This window comes from Oncorhynchus masou, chromosome 15 (assembly GCF_036934945.1).
Source record: "Oncorhynchus masou masou isolate Uvic2021 chromosome 15, UVic_Omas_1.1, whole genome shotgun sequence".
In the NCBI taxonomy this organism is placed as follows: domain Eukaryota; kingdom Metazoa; phylum Chordata; class Actinopteri; order Salmoniformes; family Salmonidae; genus Oncorhynchus; species Oncorhynchus masou.
Window position 1 is genome coordinate 50,841,085 of NC_088226.1, and position 21,051 is coordinate 50,862,135.

A 21,051-nucleotide genomic window follows, 5' to 3' on the forward strand; every position below is an offset into this window, starting at 1 on the left:
TGAAAATGGTTTTGTTCACATGAGCTACTGAGAGCATCATCACAGGGTCATCCAGAACAGCTGGTGCTCTCGTGCATGCATCAGTGTTGCTTGCCTCGAGGTGAGCATAAAAGGCATTTAGCTCGTCTGATAGGCTCGGGTCACTGGGCAGCTCGCTTCTGGATTTCCCTTTGTAGTCCGTAATAGTTTCAAGCCCTGCCACATCCGACGAGCGTCAGAGCCGGTGTAGTAGAATTCAATTTTAATCCTTTATTGACGCTTTGCTTGTTAGATGGTTTGTCTGAGGGCATAGCGGGATTTCTTATTAGCGTCTGGATTAGTCTCCCGTTCCTTGAAAGCAGCAGCTCTAGCCTTTATCTCGATGCCGATGTTGCCTGTAATCCATTGCTTCTGGTTGGGATATGTATGTAAAGTCACAGTGTGGACGACATCATCGATGCACTTATTGATGAAGCCGATGACTGAGGTGGTGTACCTTGGATGAATCCCGGGAACATATTCCAGTCTGTGCCAACAAAACAGTCTTGTGGTGTAGCATACGTGTCATCTGACCACTTCCGTATTGAGCGAGTCACTGGTACTTCCTGCTTTAGTTTTTGCTTGGAAGCAGGAATCTGGAGGTAAAATGTATGGTCAGGTTTGAATAATGTATACATCTATGTGTGTGGAGTAAAGGTAGTCTAGGATTTGTTTTCCTCTGGTTGCACATGTGACATGCTGGTAAACATTTGGTAAAACCGATTTAAGTTTGCCTGTATTAAAGTCCCCGACAACTGTGAGCGCTGCTTCTGGGTGAGCATTTTCTTCTTTGCTTATGGCCTTATAGACTTGGTTGAGAGCGGTCTTAGTGCCAGCTTCGTTCTGTGGTGGTAAATTTACAGCTACAAATAATATAGATGAGAACTCTCTTGGTAGATAGTGTGGTCCACAGCTTATCATAAGGTACTCTACCTCAGGTGAGCAATACCTTGAGACTTCTTTAATATTAGACATCGCACACCAGCTGTTATTGAGAAATAGACACACCCCTACCCCTCGTTTTATCAGACGTAGCTTCTCTGTTCTGACGGTGAATGGAAAATCCCACCAGCTCTATATTATCCGTATCGTCGTTCAGCCACGTCTCTGTGAAACATAAGATATTACAGTTTTTAATGTCCCATTGGTAGGATAATCTTAATCGTAGGTCATTCATTTTTATTTTCCAATGATTGCACGTTAGTAAGAAGAACAGATGGCAGTGGGAGTTTACTCGCTCGCCTACGGATTCTCAGAGGGCAGCCCGATCTGCGACCCCTTTTCCTGCATTTTTTCTTCAAGTAAATTATGGGGACCTGGGCCTGTTCTAGTGAAAGCAGAACAGTTGAAGTCGGAAGTTTACATACAACTTAGCCAAATACATTTAAACTCAGTTTTCACAATTCCTGACATTTAATCAGAGTAAAATGCTGTGTCTTAGGTCAGTTAGGATCACCACTTTATTTTAAGAATGTGAAATGTCAGAATAATAGTAGAGAGAAAGATTTATTTCAGCTTTTATTTCTTTCATCACATTCCCAGTGGGTCAGAAGTTTACATACACACAATTAATATTTGGTAGCATTACCTTTAAATTGTTTAACTTGGGTCAAATGTTTAGGGCAGCCTTCCACAAGCTTCCCACATTTTTGGCCCATTCCTCCTGACAAGAGCTGGTGTAACTGAGTCAGATTTGTAGGCCTCCTTGCTCGCACATGCTTTTTCAGTTCTGCCCACATATTTTCTATAGGATTGAGGTCAGGGCTTTGTGATGGCCACTCCAACACCTTGACTTTGTTGTCCTTAAGCCATTTTGCCACAACTTTGGTAGTATGCTTGGGGTCATTGTCCATTTGGAAGACCCATTTTCCACCAAGCTTTAACTTCCTGACTGACGTCTTGAGATGTTGCTTCAATATATCCATATAATTTTCCTACCTACTGCTGCCATGTACTGTATTTTGTGAAGTGCACCAGTCCCTCCTGTCAGGATTTGGCCAGGGTTGTTCCGGGTTTTGGTCACTAGATGCCCCCATTGTGCTTTTTGACCTTGTGTTTTTTCCCTTGTTCCCCATTATTATTTGCACCTGTGCCTCGTTTCCCTGATTGTATTTAAACCCTTAGTTTCCCTCAGTTCTGTGCTCTGTGTTTGTATGTTAGCACCCAGCCCTAGTGTTCTGTGTATTCTTGTCGATTCCGGTGGATGCTCTTGTGGAATTCTGTTTTTGTTTTTGAGTATCTCTTGAGGCTTTTTTGTGCTATTCCTACCACCTTTTGGATTTGCCATTTTTTGTATTGAAGGACTTCTCCTTTTTACTTTATTAAATACACCGTCTTAAGTACTGCTGTGTCTGCCTCATCTTCTGGGTTCTGCTGACTATTCGTGGCTCAGTTGGTTAAGTGACTGTTTCTCACTCCGGAGACCCAGGTTCGTAACCGGGTCCTGACAGAAACACAGAGACCAAAAATGAACCCAGAGGCAGCCAGTTCCCAGGACCTTTTTGCCATGCTGTCCCACCACCAGGAGACTGTCCAACGCCACGAAGCCGCCCTGGTTCAGCAAGAGGCCTTAATGGCTAGACATTCTCATCTTCTGTCGGAGATGCTGACTTCCATTAAGCAAATATATGATCGTCTTACCCCGGCAACAGTTCCCGTTCCAGTACCTCAGATTCACGTACCCATGGCAGTTAACCCCCTGGCTGAACCTCGTCTTCCACCTTCCCAACGGTTCTCAGGTGATCCAAGTGCTTGTAAAGGGTTTCTCACCCAATGTTCTCTCTCCTTTGAGCTACAACCCTCGTCGTTTCCCACCGACCGGTCTAAGATCGCTTATATCATCACCCTGCTGTCGGAAAAAGCCCTGGCCTGGGCTACTGCTGTGTGGGATGCCCATAGTTCCTGCTGTGCCAGCTACTCTGCCTTTGCTGAGGAATTCAAACGAGTGTTTCAAGGCCCAAGCAGTGGTTCTGACTCAGCCAAACAGCTCCTGACTCTCCACCAAGGTTGGCGCAGCGTGACGGACTATGCCATCCAGTTCCGCACGGTGGCAGCAGCAAGTGGCTGGAACAACGAGGCGCTCACGGTGTGCTTTCTGAAAGGCCTTTCCGACACTATCCAAGATGAACTGGCCACTCGGGAACCACCGGACAATCTCGAGTCCCTGATCAAGTTGGCCTCACGCATTGACCAGCGTCTGAGAGAGAGAGAACTCAACCGTAGACCTCTAGCCCCTATCAGTCCCAGCTCCGAGTCCCCACCTTTATCCTCGCTGGCTCCATCGGAACCCATGCAGATTGGACGCATCTCCCAGGCTGAGAGAGACCGCCGGATGAGGGAGCGACGCTGTCTATATTGCGGCAAACCGGGCCATTTCCGTTCCACGTGTCCCGGGCTCCAGGGAAACGCTCTGTCCCGTACAGACCGGGGGAACTGTAACGGGAAACATAACCTCCTCCCATCCGTCCAACTCCCGTCTGCTCATTCCAGTCACCCTCTCCTGGGACAACCACAAGCTTCACCTTCAAGCCTTGGTAGACTCTGGAGCCGCAGGTAACTTCATGGATGGTGTCTGGGCGAAGGAGAATGGCGTTCCCTCTGAACCTCTAAGTGAACCCATGAGGGTCACTACATTGGATGGAAGCCCTTTGGGATCTGGACTTGTCACTCATGTCACTACATCCTTGCGACTTTCAGTTTCACAACACCAGGAATTGATGAACTTTCATTTGATCTCCTGTTCCGAGTTCCCTCTCGTCCTTGGATACCCCTGGCTTCACAGCCATAACCCTCACATCGACTGGTCTGTGGACACTATCAAGCAGTGGGGTCCTACGTGCCAAGCTACTTGTATTTTCCAGAATTCCCCGAGTTCTACTCCCGAGTCTTTAGAATCCATCGACCTGACCCGAGTTCCCGAGTGTTACCATGACCTCAAACTGGTGTTTAGCAAACAGAGGGCCACCATGCTACCACCCCATAGACCTTACGATTGCCCCATCGACCTGTTTCCGGGCACTTGCCCCCCAGGGGTCGGATCTTTTCCCTATCTCCACCCGAACGAGCTGCTACGGATACCTACATCAAGGACGCTCTGGAAGCAGGCCTCATGCGTCCATCCACCTCCCCGGCGGGAGCAGGGTTTTTCTTTGTGGCCAAGAAAGACGGTGGATTACGTCCTTGCATCGACTACCGGGGACTCAATGCCATAACCGTCCGTACCCGCTACCCCTTATGGCCACAGCCTTCGAGCTGCACCAGGAAGCAGTTGTTTTCACTAAGCTTGACCTGCGGAACGCATACCATCTTGTGCGGATCAGACCTGGTGACGAGTGGAAGACCGCTTTCAACACGCCTACTGGTCACTATGAATACTTGGTGATGCCCTTCGGCCTGACCAACGCCCCAGCGGTGTTCCAAGCGCTCATAAACGATGTGCTTAGGGATATGCTTAACATATTTGTGTTCGTTTACTTGGATGACATCCTCATCTTTTCGAGCTCCCTTCAAGAACACACTAAGCATGTCAGACAAGTACTCAAACGCCTCCTGGACAGCCATCTGTACGTTAAGCCGGAAAAATGTGAATTCCATTCATCCCGAGTACAATTCCTGGGATTTATAGTGGAACCCGGTCGAGTCCAAATGGACCCCAGGAAGGTAGGGGCGGTAGCGGATTGGCCCACCCCCAAATCCGTTAAGGAAGTTCAGCGTTTCCTGGGCTTCACAAACTTTTACCGCAAGTTCATCAAGAACTTCAGCTTGGTGGCAGCCCCTCTCTCAGCTTTAACCAAGGGTGGCAATGCAAGGTTTTTGTGGGGAAGAGAAGCTGAGACGGCCTTCCAAGGACTCAAGCAGCGCGTTCTCTCTGCTCCCATCCTGATACTACCGACTACGGATGAACCATTTGTGGTGGAGGTAGACGCATCAGAGGTTGGTGTTGGAGCTGTCCTGTCTCAGAGGGGTGAAGACAAGAAGCTTCATCCGTGCGCTTTCTTCTCACACCGGCTTACCCCGACTGAGAGGAACTACGATGTGGGGATCGTGAACTCCTAGCGGTTAAGATGGCATTGAAGGAATGGAGACACTGGCTCGAGGGGGCTTCTCACCCGTTTCAAGTGCTTACGGACCACAAAAATCTGGAGTATATCCAGCAGGCGAAGTGGTTGAACTCTAGACAAGCTAGATGGTCTCTTTTCTTCAATCGATTCCAGTTTATCCTCACCTATCGGCCCGGGTCGAAGAATCTCAAACCGGATGCCCTGTCCCGAGTCTACGCTCCTGCCATTCGAGATGACACGGACATGCCTGTCCTTCCTGCTGCTAAGATTGTGGCTCCGATCTCGTGGCAAGTTGAGGATACCGTGAGACGTGCTCAAGCTAGCGAACCGGACCCGAAAGGAGGTCCTGCCAATCGGTTGTTTGTCCCCAAGGCAGTGAGGACTCAGGTCCTTCTGTGGGGGCACTCCTCTCGCCTCACCTGTCATCCGGGCGTAGGTCGCACCTTGGAGTTCATCCAGCGTAAGTTCTGGTGGCCTACCATAAGAGAAGACGTTGCCACTTTCGTCAATGCCTGTCCCGTGTGCTGCCAGGGCAAATCTTCTCACCTCCGCCCTCAAGGACTCCTTCACCCTTTACCTGTTCCCCACAGACCCTGGTCCCATATCTCATTGGACTTTATTACTGGACTTCCTCCATCCCATGGCAATACTACTATCCTAGTCATAATCGACAGGTTTTCAAAGGCGGCCAGGTTCGTCCCTCTGACTAAGTTACCTTCTGCCAAGGAAACGGCTGAGTTGGTAATTAATCATGTGTTCCGAGTCTTCGGCATTCCTCAAGATATGGTTTCTGACAGAGGTCCCCAGTTCGCCTCAAGGTTTTGGAAGGCCTTCTGCCAACTCATGGGGGCTTCTGCCAGTCTATCTTCAGGGTACCATCCGGAGTCCAACGGCCAAACAGAGAGGATGAATCAAGAGCTGGAAACCACCCTCCGATGTATGACTCGTGACAACCCGTCCACATGGTCATCCTTTATTGTTTGGGCCGAATACGCGCACAACACCTTGCGCTCCTCCTCCACTGGTATGTCCCCGCACGAGTGTCAGTTTGGCTATGCTCCTCCATTGTTCCCGGACCAGGAGGCAGAAGTCAGAGTGCCTTCAGCCTTGAAGTTCGTCAGACGCTGTCGGCTTATGTGGAGGAAGACCCGTCTTAATCTTATGCGTTCCTCACAGAGGTACCAACAACAAGCCAACAGACGTCGCCGTCCCGGGCCTACCCTGCGCCCCGGCCAGAGAGTCTGGCTCTCCACAAGAGATTTACCTCTACGGGTGGAGTCTCGCAAGCTGTCCCAAAAATACATCGGTCCCTTCAAGGTTGCCAGGAGAGTTAACCCAGTTTCTTATCACCTACACTTACCCAGATCCCTTAAGATTAATCCCACATTTCACATTTCATTGTTAAAACCTGTTGTTTTTTTCTCCCCTTGTCCCGGCAGACAGACCTCCCCTCCGCCTCGTGTCATTGGAGGCCAGCCGGCTTATACTGTCCATCGGATACTGGATTCCCGCCGGGTGCAGCGGTCCTGGCAGTATCTGGTGGACTGGAAAGGCTACGGTCCCGAGGAGCGCTCCTGGGTTCCTGCCAAAGACATCCTGGACCCTGACCTCATTCGTCAGTTCAGGGCCCTCCACCCTGAGAGAGCTGGTAGGAATGTCAGGAGCCATTCCTAGGGGGATTCTGTCAGGATTTGGCCAGGGTTGTTCTGGGTTTTGGTCACTAGATGCCCCCATTGTGCTTTTTGACCTTGTGTTTTTTCCCTTGTTCCCCATTATTATTTGCACCTGTGCCTCGTTTTTCCCTGATTGTATTTAAACCCTTAGTTTCCCTCAGTTCTGTGCTCTGTGTTTGTATGTTAGCACCCAGCCCTAGTGTTCTGTGTTTTCTTGTCGATTCCGGTGGATGCTCTTGTGGAATTCTGTTTTTGTTTTTGAGTTTCTCTTGAGGCTTTTTTTGTGCTATTCCTACCACCTTTTGGATTTGCCATTTTTGTATTGAAGGACTTCTCCTTTTTACTTTATTAAATACACCGTCTTAAGTACTGCTGTGTCTGCCTCATCTTCTGGGTTCTGCTGACTATTCGTGGCTCAGTTGGTTAAGTGACTGTTTCTCACTCCGGAGACTCAGGTTCGTAACCGGGTCCTGACACCTCCTGCAGCAAAGCACCCCCACAACATGATGCTGCCGCCCCCATGCTTCACGGTTGGGATGTTGTTTTTATCGGCCCAGCCTCCCCCTTTTTCCTCCAAACATATCGATGGTCATTGTGGCCAAACAGTTCCATTTCTGTTTCATCACACCGGAAGGCCATTTCTCCAAAAAGTACGATCTTTGTCCACCATGTGCAGTTGCAAACTCTAGTCTGGCTTTTTTTATGGCAGTTTTGGAGCAGTGGCTTCTTCCTTGCTGAGCGGCCTTTCAAGTTATGTCAATATAGGATTCGTTTTTACTGTGGATACTTCCTCCTGCATCTTCATAAGGTCCTTTGCTGTTGTTCTGTGATTGATTTGCACTTTTTGCACCAAAGTATGTTCATCTCTTGGAGACAGAACGTGTCTCCTTCCTGAGCGGTATGATGGCTGCGTGGTCCCATTTTGCTTTTACTTGCGCACCATTGTTTGTACAGATGAACGTGGTACCTTCAGGCGTTTGGAAATTGCTTCCAAGGATGAACCAGACTTGTGGAGGTCTACAATTCTTTTCTGATGCCTTGGCGGATTTCTTTTGATTTTCCCATGATGTCAAGCTGAGGTTTGAAGGTAGGCCTTGAAATACACCCACAGGTACACCTCCAATTGATAAATGATGTCAATTAGCCTATCAGAAGCTTCTAAAGCCATGACATAATTTTCTGGAATTTTCCAAGCTGTTTGAAGGCACAGTCAACTTAGTGTATGTAAACTTCTGACCCAATAGATTTGTGATACAGTGAATTATAAGTGAAATAATCTGTCTGTAAACAATTGTTGGAAAAATTACTTGTGTCATGCACAAAGTAGATGTCCTAACTGACTTGATCCCTTAATGATCCCTTAATGATGTCACTTGTTAAATCCACTTCAATCAGCGTAGATGAAGGGGAGGAGACAGGTTAAAGAAGGATTTGTAAGTCTTGAGACAATTGCGACATGGATTGTGTATGTGTGCCATTCAGAAGGGGAATGGACAAAACAAATTATTTAAGTGCCTTTGAACAGGGTATAGTAATAGGTGCCAGGCACACCGGTTTGTGTCAAGACCCGCAACGCTGCTGATATTTTCATACTCAACAGTTTCCTGTGTGTCTCAAGAATGGTGCACCACCCAAAGGACATCCAGCCTACTTGACACAATGTGGGAAACATTGGAATCAACATGGGCCAGCATCCCTGTGGAACGCTTATAACGCCTTGTAGAGTCTATAGCCCAAAGAATTCAGACTGTTCTGAGGGCAAAAGGGTGTGTGGTGAAACTCAGTATTAGGAAGGTGTTACGAATGTTTGGTATTTTCAGTGTATACTACTTAAAAAATATCCAGCCATGTGGTAAAAGGTCCCATTTTCTGGCCTCTGCTCTTTGTCACCTTGCATTGTTTCAAAGTGGTAATGACCTAAATCAGTTTATATCCTCAGAGATAAAGGTGAAGGCAGATTAACCACATACAGTATTGAATTATCATCCTCTTGCCTTTGCTCAATCTCTCTGTGGTCTCCTCTAAAAGCTGTAGTGCCCTGAACTAGAATAGATATGACCAGTATATTGAATTTAAGTAACCCATCTGGCCTCAGTGGTCAACATATACTGAGTCTACAAAACATTAAGGACACCTGCTCTTTCTGTGACATACACTACTTGATGAAAAGTATGTGGACACCACTTCAAATTAGTGGATTCAGCTATTTCAGCCACACCCATTGCTGAAAGGTGTATAAAATCGAGCACACAGCCATTTAATCTCTATAGACAAACATTGGCAGTAGAATGGCCCTTACTAAAGAGCTCAGTGACTTTCAACATGGCACCGTCACAGGATGCCACCTTTCCAACAAGTCAGCTTGTCAATTTTCTGCCCTGCTAGAGCTGCCCCGGTCAACTGTGCTGTTATTGTGAAGTGGAAACGTCTAAGAGCAACAACGGCTCAGCCTCTAAGTGGTAGGACACACAAGCTCACAGAACAGGACCGCCGAGTGCTGAAGCTTGTAACACGTGAAAATTGTCTGTCTGGCCTCCCGGGTGGTGCAGTGGTCTAGGGCACAATCACAGCACGAGCCTTACAATCGCAGCACGTAAGGCTCTGATTGTCCGAAATGGTTATGATGAGTCTTCGTCTCTTGTCCTTCTCTGTAGTTTTCCCGAATATCTATTGATAATTTTTTTATTTAACCAGGTAGACCAGTTGAGAACAAGTTCTCATTTACAACTGCGACCTGGCCAAGATAAAGCATACAGTGCGACACAAACAACAACACAGAGTTACACATGGAATAAACAAACATACAGTCAATAACACAATAGAAAAAATCTATATACAGTCTGTGCAAATGAGGTAAGATTAGGAGTATCAGGTGACTTGTCGTACAGTCATGAACTACAGAGTTGACTTTCCTTCCATTTACTCTTGAAGATGCTTCTTTGAAGATAGGCTAGCCAGATGGTTTAAATTTGCTTTCGAAGATACTTTACTTCGGACAGCTAATCAGCGTACCAGTGATTGTCCGGTTGGTGAGTTTAACATCTCTACCTCATTTTGAGATTCAAAGTTCAAACCACCTTAAACGTGCAGCTGCAGCTTCACGTGTTTCTGGTCTGATGTGCTTTTTCTTAACCCATCATTTATACAGTTTGCTCAAAAGGGGAAGGCTGGCATGCAAACTTCCTTTAGATTTTATTGGGTGGGCTATCTGTTGTTCCATGTAGTGATTCTGTTATTAGTAGAACCCCCTTCCTCCCCTCTCCCGGCTTAGACATTACTTAGACTCTTATGGGTTAAACCAAATATTTTTTCTCTGAGCAATTGCATTAGTATAAAATAATATAATTTCCAATTTTTTTGGAGCATACAATATTGTCTATATCTATGGTTTGTCTTCAATTTACCTCTTAATCAGACAAACAAAGACAGATGGTATCTGCCAAGGATAATTAACATCTATAGCATCCCAAATTATCTCTCTGTCATTTGATTCCCTGTGGTGTTTGTTTGTGGAAAAGCAATTTTAAGGTAACTCCCTGTTCTCCCATTTCTTGTATGAATGTGTGCTGTTGTCATTGTTTTGGAGCCACTGTGTTTCACTGGGACAAAAGGTATTTACTGAAATGTACCCGCAGGGAGCATCAAATGGCCCATTGTGGTGAAATTGCCTTTTCACTTCTGCAGGATGCCTTCTCTAACTCCTTTGAAGTTTATACGGAGCTAAACATTTTTCATTATTGGCTGTAGTATCTGTGACAAGCACCTAAAGTGAACAAATTGATATCCAGGGTGTAAAGGGGAGTACTGTAGATAGATGAGCTGTGTTTGGGGGACACTGAGATCAAATGTGCCTAGGCACATGGAGGTGGCTCACTGCTGCTACACACACATCATCATGTCCTTTGATAGCTGCCCACTCCTGGACTTTCTGAAAGGGCTGGCATCCCTGGGTGTAGATCAAGTTCCCACATGCTGGGTCAGTCAGAGCCTGAGACCCCATGCAATAAAAGGTTTTCATTTAGCAGCAGCAGGTAGCCTATTGGTTAGAGCGTTGGGCCAGTAACTGGAAGGTTCCTGGATTGAATCCCTGAGCTGACAAGGTAAAAATCTGTCGTTCTGCCCTTGAACAAGGCAGTTAACCCACTGTTCCCCAGTAGGCCATCATTGTAAATAAGAATTTGTCCTTAACTGACTTTGCTAGTTTAATAAAGGTTCATTAAAAAAAGTGACATGGTGTTATCCCTGCAGTTGTATTATGCATTAGCTCTGGTCCAGGGGTGATGGCAGGGTCGTAGGTTCCTTATGATACAGAGAGATGTGAAGAAGTCTTTATCATCAGAGATGATGAAATGAAAGGCCCTTTGAAGTTTGCATGTGGTGGTTAAGCAGTGGAGGAAGAGTGTGCATTGCCTCACCCTGCTGTGTAAGTATGGAGTGCAATGTAGCGTTGTAGGCTCCTAAGTGATACGGTAACCTCTGGCGTAAGATGCCTGAGAATACAATTTGTTTCTAAGAAAACATGATTTCATCATGGCATCCTGGTGTAAATAAACTGTGTTTCACAACAGATGGCTGCCAGAGAGAAAAAGCTCATCCTGATAGATTCAGAACTGTTTAAGGTGCTTAGAAACTGTCACGTGTCAGTGTTTTCTGACTATAAATACACAGAGTGATATAATTCACATACCACATTGAATGGTATGTTATTTTGTGTTATAAAAGTTAACCTACATTCTGAGAATAGACAAATATTTTCCACAAAATGAAGTGATGAATATGAACGCAAGCAGATTACAAGATGTCTAGATGCACTTCTCCTTTATAATGTGCAAATATTGGTAATGAGCTCCTATGAAATCCCCAGTGAATCTATGCCCAAGGCTTAGCACAGTGTTTGGAAGTAATCAGCAAGCTCCAGTTTACTAATGTCAAATCGAGGTGCAATCCTGAATACTTTTGCATCTCTGTTGTCTAACTGTCCTTAGGTGTCTGTCACCAGCTGTCCGAATTGGATGTGTGACAATTAGCTAAGTGTTTGCTCTTCAGCCAAGATGAATAATAGATCTGGTGAATGATTGATAAGACAGAGCGTAAAAGGAACATGGTTGATGAGGGTTGATGAGAGACTATACAGTAGAGTACACACACTATTGAACACACTATTGAATGTGGCCAACATATACACTGTACACAGTACAGTAATGTTTAGCTATATTTGTTACTGGTCCATATGTCTTATTAGTGATTGGCTATGTCTTCGAGAGTCTTGGATTCCCCACCACCAAATCTGGTCACCACGAGCACACAAAGTCTTGCCATGTGAGTCAGAAATAGGGTATTGTATTTTGGATGTAGAGCTGTTTTTGTGACTAGTGTGGGCAGGATGTTATCATGAGAACAGCCCAGGGTCAGGTTGACTGACTGACTGAGACAGACAGGGTTTGTTGTGTCTGTCTCAGGCTATAAAGGGACCCAGCAGCATGCTCCACACAGCGCACCATCATGGGCAAACATAACGGGTGTCTTGTAGAAACAGGGACGGCATAAAGGTAGACCTTAGTTACAGCGATTTATCATAAGCAAAGACGTCAATGATACAGCTGAACTCTCCATGTCCTCTAGATGAAAGTTGTCAGTTAGATAACTTCCTAACCTAGATTTGGCCTCGAGAAATGACAGCTGTCGATCATTTGACATAATGCTAGTGACAGGTGTCAACCATGTCATGATATTGATAGCATTATGACTTATGTATTACAGATGAAGGATCGTCATTTGAGCACCCTGTTGCTGGATAACTTTTCTGAAATGCAGCTATTGTATAATTTGTAGTGTATTCCAGGTTTAAAAGGCTTCCGAAGTTAGTCATTTTCACTTTGAAATAGACTTGATTTTCCCTTACAAAAAATGTATCAACCCCTATAAAAATGTCTATTAATGTCACGACTTCGATGCCTCTCCTTGTTCGGGCGGTGCTCGGCAGTTCGACGTCACCGGTCTTCTAGCCGTCATTGATATATGTATCATTTTCCATTGGTTTTGTCTGGTCCTCTTACACACCTGGTTCCAATCCCATTCATCAATTGTTGTGTATTTAGCCCTCTGTTTCCCCTCATGTCCTTGTCAAAGATTGTTTATTGTTATGTTGATGTTTTATGGATTGGTGTGCGACGGGTTTTTGTACCCACATTTATTTTACTATGGACTTTGGTTTTGGAGTTTGTTTTAAGTTATTAAAATACTCCATTTATACCAAGTATAATTCTCCTGCGCTTGACTACCCTGCCACCTACATACACAACGTGACAATTAATTATAATCTGCATAATAATTCATATTTCATGTTGCTGCAGGATTATTTTCCTGCTGTAGCAAACTGGCTCAAATTAAAGGGATATGTCGGGATTTTGGCAATGAGGTCCATCATGTACAATACTTCTCCAGAGTCAGATTAATTTGTGGATACCATCTTTATGTCTCTGTGTCCAGTATGGAGGAAGTTAGAGGTAGTTTTGCAAGCTAATGCTAATGCTAACCCGCGTTGAAAGTCTATACCCTATTGCTAGTTAGCAACTGTGCTAGCGCTAGTTAGCAACTTCCTTAAAACTGCACACGGAAAAATACAAATGGTATCCACAAGTTCATCTGACTCTGGGAAAGTAGATAAAGGGCCTCATTGCCAAAATCCCAAAGTATCCCTTTAAGATCCTACATCTGTACTTTATGTCACTGTCATGTGAAGTGTTATGGCAGTTACTTGTCTATGGATTTACAGTTGTGTCACATTGTTGACACCAGCAGATAATGATCAGACACGGAGAAGTATAGGATCAGTAATGAGTGTGAATTCTGCAGCTGAGTGCCAAAGTGAACAGCTTTTGTTTTCTGGCATGATGTAGTAAAGTCAGTGACAGTAGATGTTCCCTGGCATGCAGTGAAACTGACAGTGGATTTGTCCTTACCCAGGCTTTGTGTTGCTGAGGTACTCCCACACTGCTCTGCTTTCTAGCACAAAGAAAGAGCCCCCATTCCTTCTAAAGCCTCCCACAGTGTCCTTACTCCTCACAGGGTTTTAACATGCCGCATTATGCTCCCAGGCTGACAAGGTTTTAAAAAACTAACCCTGTTGCTTCTGAATTTTGTTGTGTAAACTGTATTTGCTGAATGGAATACTCAATTGTAGAAATGTGCACCACCCACATAGATTTGCTCTTTATTTTATAATGCCTTCTGTTGAATGGGACTGGAAGGCTGTAACTTTGTCTCATCAAGCTTATATACCTAGCCTACATGTGCACCTGTCCAGTGGCCACTCTCTCTGACCACTAATATAGACCAGACTAGAATACAGCTCTCCTGGCTGGCTTCACACAAATCACAAGGGTGTCTGCCTGAGCAGGAAGTCCATCAGCAGACTAAATGGGGATGACATTTTTAGCTCCTAGATCCCCCCCCCCCCCCCCCCCCCATCTCCATAACAACTAAAGAGCAGCCCAGATTCGGTAATGATTTTTCAGCTCATCCCAGATGGAATAATATCATCTCTGTATGGATGTGCTATTTTAATAGTCTTAGTAATAGTCTTAGTCTTAATTAAAATGGCTGACACCCTGGTGTCCTGACATCCTAGACGTGGCTAATCCTCACCAACATATAGCTGTAGCTCTTCTTTTCAGACCATAATTGGATCTGTGCCATATTCAACATAATCTGTATTATGTCTGTGTAACACAGTTAACAGGACATTACAAAATTGAGATTTAGGCCTAACAAAGGTTGAAAAAAGGGATCATTTCTATGTTTTATGACGTCATATCAACTGCAGCTGCATCATCTGCAACACTGTCGTGCTGTCAGATCTGGACAAAGAGAGGGGAAGGGCAGAACTGAACCAGGTCAAAAGCAGTGGGAGGGGTGACCGTGGGTTGTCTAGATCTCCTATTATGGTGTGGAGTGGATCTCACTGGAAGTGTGTAAGAGAGAAAGGGGGTGAGGTGAAAATAGTGGACGGAGGCTCTGCTCCCCCCCAAGTGTGCACAGCATAGTGCCACTATAACGTAGAGGAGAGAAGGAGCGATGAAGGAGGAGAGGAGGGGCCAGGACGCACCAGCCTCCTTTATGTCTATTGTACCTGCTGCACTGCATCTCCAATAAGTTGCCTCCTATTAGGAGGCACATCAAAGAAAGGATAACATTTGCATTTTATAATGAGCTGCTTCACATCTGTTCCAGGTACTAGCTGATATTTACTTAGAGCCTGTGGACTGCACCATTTATCCAGGGGGTAGAGAAAGACACCTAACAGGCAATTTTCTTTCTGAGCATGCGGGGGGGGGATGCTTTCCCATGTGAGCGGGAACGTATGCTCATGTGAGAGAGGGAACACCCACTTACACAGACAGGAACCTTGTCTCTCTCTCGTCCTCGTACTAGCTGCAATCTTCATTTCCTAAATAGAATTTGTCAGTGCCTTCCTCCTACGCAATGCAGACAAAAATAGGACTTGTTTTCTCCTGCATTCGCTGCCTGGTGCACCAGTGAAACCAGGTTGCTTGAACCCTAGAAGCCCCTTCCCCTCCCTGCTGCTCCTGAACCTTTTGAGTGGGTCACATCTTTAATGGCTGGTCTCATTGTACTCCAGTCAAATGAGAAAATATAACGAATGTGGTTAGCTGCACACATGTGACAGATGACTCAGATGATAAGACCCAGAGATGAAGTGCTAGGATAGCTGCCGAGTGTTAGCTTTAAACAGAGTAGGAGCAGAATTACACCAATGGACCATTTCACTGAATTATTGATCTGTCTATCATGTTTCTTGAATCTTGACCAATGCTATTTCATTGTTTTTAAGATTCAAGTATTACTCATTCATACATTTGTAAGTTATAGAAGCTAATAGCCTAATATCCTAAGACACTACATCTCAATGAAATAGACTACAGTCCATGGTTCGAATCCAGGCTGTATCACATCTGGCTGTGATCGGGAGTCCCATAGGGCGGTGCACAATTGGCCCAGCATTGCCTGAGTTTAATTAGAGACAATCAGACTGTGTAATGATGAAGTGTCATGTTTATTTGGGAAACTGATGTGATGAATACTACAAGTACTTTTTCTACAAGTACCCCCCCCCCCTCCCCCCACTATGGGATAGGTTCAGTCATGATGGGTCCTGGATCTACACAAAGAAATGTATCATGCAATACCTGATTCAGACTCAGATAATGTTTCACATATTACATTCTCTTTGAAATATTAATGGGATATTACTGCTGTATAACTGATTTAATAATTGTGTGTGTGTGTGTGTGTGTGTGTGTGTGTGTGTGTGTGTGTGTGTGTGTGTGTGTGTGTGTGCAGGATTCTGGCCACAGCGGGAGCTCACATGAACATCCCAGTGGACCTGCGGACCCTGAGGGCCGTCCGTGTGCTCAGACCCCTCAAACTGGTCTCTGGAATCCCCAGTGAGTAGCCTCTGCCACCAGATCATATATACTGGATGGATGTCCATGGATCTGCTCTGTCTATATATACAGTATATATTTGGAATTCTGTACAGTACATAGGTATCTTTACTTCTTCTGGCGTTTGCAGTACATCTGTCCAACCTCATTTTGGAGTCTGTAAAGTTAATTCCTAATGAGTTATTTTGTTGGCAGACCACAACTGAGTCAAACTGAAAACCACTCCCAAAATGAGGACGGCAACCAAGTCTTTGTGGAAGTGTTGTATTATCCAAAGTGAGAGTGCTGTCTAAGTGCGAGTGCTGACACTATCTGCTCTAAGTGGTTCCCACACTTCCCATCCATAATTGTTTGGAGCTGTGACTCATTGTTGGCACTGACGACACATGACGGTTGTCTCTCTATCTCTCTGTGTGTGACCAGGCCTGCAGATAGTCCTGAAATCTATCATGAAAGCCATGGTGCCGCTGCTCCAGATTGGCCTGTTGCTCTTCTTCGCCATTCTCATGTTTGCCATCATCGGCCTGGAGTTCTACAGCGGGAAGCTCCACAGCACCTGTCTGCCCATGCCCAATATCCTAGGTAAGACAGAATATGTGTCCCAAATGGCCACCCTATTCCCTTTGTAGTGCACCACATTTTGACTAGGGAATGTATAGGGACCATTTGGGACATACTCAGACAGAGAGTGGTCTTTAGCGAGATCCCCTTACGTCTACAGTAATCCAGGGCACTCAATGTTCTGCATATCAATTTGGGATGCTTCTGTAGCAGTCGGTGTCACTTTATATGAGGCTGAATCTGTTGTGTTTTTATATACCTTTACTTTGCATATAGCCTATGCTTGCATAATTAAACGCCTAGCTTCAATTAATCTTTTTAACACCTACATTAATATCGTGCTGAGGTGATCATTAACTCTTATATGTAAACATTTCGGGTACATCATCATAAACATTCTTCAAGCTGATAATTTCTCAGCAGGCTTATACTGCGTCTATACAATGAGCAGATGATTATTTTCTGCGAGGCTTCCCTCAGCTGTAATGATAGGCTATAGAAAAGTCCTGTAATGGTTCACTGTCTCCTCCCACCCGCCGCCCAGTGGCCTGAATGCTGGTCCGGCTGATAATAGCTGGGTCGTTCCACCAAATCGGTGCCTTGTTTTGGGAAGTGTAACTTCTGTCATAAACATTCTGTCATGGAGAGCACATGTTCAACTTCGTAAAAAAACTTGTTTTCCCCATCTCAAGAGGGTAAATATAAAAATGACTTTAGTAATTGCCTATTAAGTGACAAATAAAGTAACAGTGTTGACTGTAACAGTGTTGACTGTAACAGGGTTGACGATTTCTTCTTAAATCAGCCAGAAATCCCCTTATGACAGGGGGAATGGACGCTTGTAGTACGCAACAGGGAGTGGCAATTGAATGCAAGCTTCACAACAAAATATGAAATTGTTAAAACATTTCTAGCCTGTCTATGGGTAACAGGGTTGACGTGTTGTGCTCGACCCACTCCGTTTTCCACCACAAAACACCAGAAAATGGCCAGAAAGAGTAGAACCAGTTCATCTGCTTTAACTCTATGATTTGACTAGTAGATGTTCAATGTTTCTTTCGAAAAAAATTTTTTAAGGAATACAGTCACGATATTAAAAATATAATTAAGTTCACATAACAGGGTTGACTTTAAAATGAGGGACATATGTAAATGAATCACTAATCATATGAAATAAATTGTAACGGCGTTCTTTTGTTGTTGAAGGAGAGTCGGACCGAAATGCAGCGTGTAAGTTACTCATGTTTATTAAGTGAAGACAAAACGAACGAACTAACACGAATAACTAATAAATACAAAGAAAACAACAAACAGAACGAAACCTAATACAGCCTGACTGGTGAAACTAACACAGAGACAGGAACAATCACCCACGAAATGCAAAGCGAAATACAGGCTACCTAAATACGGTTCCCAATCAGCGACAACGAGAAGCACCTGACTCTGATTGAGAACCGCCTCAGGCAGCCAACCTATATAACACACACACACCCCTAATCAACTACAATCCCAAACACTACAAACCCCAATACGAAAAAACAATACATAACCCCATGTCACACCCTGGTCAGACTAACTAATAAACTAAAACACACAATACTAAGACCAAGGCGTGACATAAATAATAATCTTCAGAAATTACTTTCTCTATGCAACAAAATAGCTAAGGCTTTAATGATGGTGGAACTTAAGTGGGTTAAAATATTCCTAGAAGTGGCACAGGGTTGACAGAGGGACAATTTTGCACTTTAACAAGCCTTTATTCATAAAAAAGGGATTTATTGAATTCTCCATGTGATCTATATTAAAGGGCAGTTCATGTAACGCTCGTCCTCTTCTTCGGATGAGGAGTAAGAGAGATCAGACAAATTTGCAGAGTGGAAGTGTCCATAACGTTACTTTATTAACAAGAACACTAAACTACAAAATAATAACGTGAAATACTGAAACAAACGAAACAGTCCCGTGTGGCACAAACACAGAAAACAAGCACCCACAACTCAAAAGTGAAACCAGGCTACCTAAGTATGGTTCTCAATCAGGGACAACGATTGACAGCTGCCTCTATTTGAGAACCATACCAGGCCAAACACAGAAATCCCAAATCATAGAAAAAAGAACATAGACAACCCACCCAACTCACGCCCTGACCACACTAATACAAAGACATAACAAAAGAACTAAGGTCAGAATGGGACAGTTCAATTAATATAACAGACTTTTAAAATTCAATATTGGTGCACAATTTCTACTTAAAATACGCAAAAGGCACTCTTTTCTTGGATCAACCCAACTGTGTTACGCAACAGACCTGAAACACACAATACCATGCTTGGCTGCACCTGTAAGTTTAATCACAGCCACAATGCCTGCCTATGTAATTAAACCCCACAATATAGCAGCTCAATACCTAGACGAATTATAAAGTCATAGATGTTATTGCCTCGCTGCATGGATCATGTTATAGTTAAGTGTGTTACACAGTTCTATTTACAAAGATCTACATAAAGGTTTAACGCCTGAACAAAATTTGTTATTCAGGTAGTGTGGTCTTATAACAAGCTTACTGTGGGATATTTTCCTTCAGTTTTTCACATGATAGGCATTGAGTTGTCACAGATAGAGAAGATAATGAAATTAGCTGTCCTCTCAAATGACATTTTCAAACAGATTGTCCTCAACTGATAAATACATAAATTCATCTTATGTTCAATATCACTCATGGCTTGACTTGATCACAAAATGTCCTCTGATGTTGACAGACTGTTTCAGTGGATTGCTAAATTAAAGAGTTATATAATGCATTCTAGTATTCCTTTACTGCATTTCAAAGATATTAGATTTAATACAGTATCTAACTGTATCTCAAAAAGAGTGCCACCAACTAGCGATGGACTCCGCTAGCGGTGCCAGTTTAGATATAGGTACAATCGGCCTGGGCCTTTGGGTTAGAAAGGTGAATGACCAATAGGAGACAGATGTACAAAACACACATTTATTACCACACAACAGACAAACAGCCAGCCAGCCAGCCAGCCAGCCAGCCAGACAGACAGACAGACAGACAGACAGACACACAGCAATATGAAGTGAATTGATGGAATAGGTGAAAGAGCTTATGTTGTCATCCACACACTAACACACGGTTAGGAAGTCCAGGGTGGAGGATTTGTATTTGTATTTTGTATTTATTATGAATCCCCATTAACTGTTGCCAAGGCAGCAGCTACTCTTCCTGTGGTCCGGCAAAATGAAGGCAGTTATACAATGTTAAAAATATTACAATACATTGATTACAGAATTCACAACACACTAAGTGTGAGCCCTCAGGCCCATACTCCACTACCACGTATCTACAACACAAGATCCACGTGTGCGTGTGTGTATAGTGCGTGTGTTATCATCAAATCAAATCAAATTTATTTATAAAGCCCTTCTTACATCAACTGATAGCTCAAAGTGCTGTACAGAAAACCAGCCTAAAACCCCAGACAGCAAGCAATGCAGGTGTAGAAGCACAGTGGCTAGGAAAAACTCCCTAGAAAGGCCAAAACCTAGGAAGAAACCTAGAGAGGAACCAGGCTATGAGGGGTGGCCATTCCTCTTCTGGCTGTGCCGGGTGGAGATTATAACAGAACATGGCCAAGATGTTCAAATGTTCATAAATGACCAGCATGGTCAAATTATAATAATCACAGTAGTTGTTGTGGGTGCAACAGGTCAGCACCTCAGGAGTAAATGTCAGTTGGCTTTTCATAGCCGATCATTGAGAGTATCTCTACCGCTCCTGGTGTCTCTAGAGAGTTGAAAACAGCAGATCTGGGACAGGTAGCACGTCTGGTGAACAGGTCAGGGTTCCATAGCCACAGGCAGAACAGCTGAAACTAGAGCAGCAGCACGGCCAGGTGGACTGGGGAAAGCAAGGAGTCATCATGCCAGGTAGTCCTGAGGCATGGTCCTAGGGCTCAGGTCCTCCGAGAGAGAGAAAGCATACTTAAATTCACACGGGACACCGGATAAGACTAGCCCCCCGACACATGAACGACTGCAGCATAAATACTGGAAACTGAGACAGGAGGGGTCAGGAGACACTGTGGCCCCATCCAATGATACCCCTGGACAGGGCCAAAAAGGCAGGATATAACCCCACCCACTTTGCCAAAGCACAGCCCCCACACCACTAGAGGGATATCTTCAACCACCAACTTACCATCCTGAGACAAGGCCGAGTATAGCCCACAAATATCTCCTCCACGGCACAACCCAAGGGGG

At 44.6% G+C, this 21,051-nt stretch overlaps 1 protein-coding gene across 1 annotated transcript in view; it reads left to right on the forward strand.

Annotated features, from left to right (window-relative positions):
- Nucleotides 1-21,051, forward strand: part of LOC135556401 (voltage-dependent R-type calcium channel subunit alpha-1E-like) — a 115,208-nt gene that overhangs the window by 29,004 nt on the left and 65,153 nt on the right. Inside the window, exons 4-7 of the mRNA XM_064989586.1 lie at nucleotides 16,115-16,218; nucleotides 16,642-16,776; nucleotides 18,448-18,459; nucleotides 20,868-20,872. Of these exons, the coding sequence (XP_064845658.1) occupies nucleotides 16,115-16,218; nucleotides 16,642-16,776; nucleotides 18,448-18,459; nucleotides 20,868-20,872 (256 nt within the window). The remainder of the gene's footprint in view (nucleotides 1-16,114; nucleotides 16,219-16,641; nucleotides 16,777-18,447; nucleotides 18,460-20,867; nucleotides 20,873-21,051) is intronic.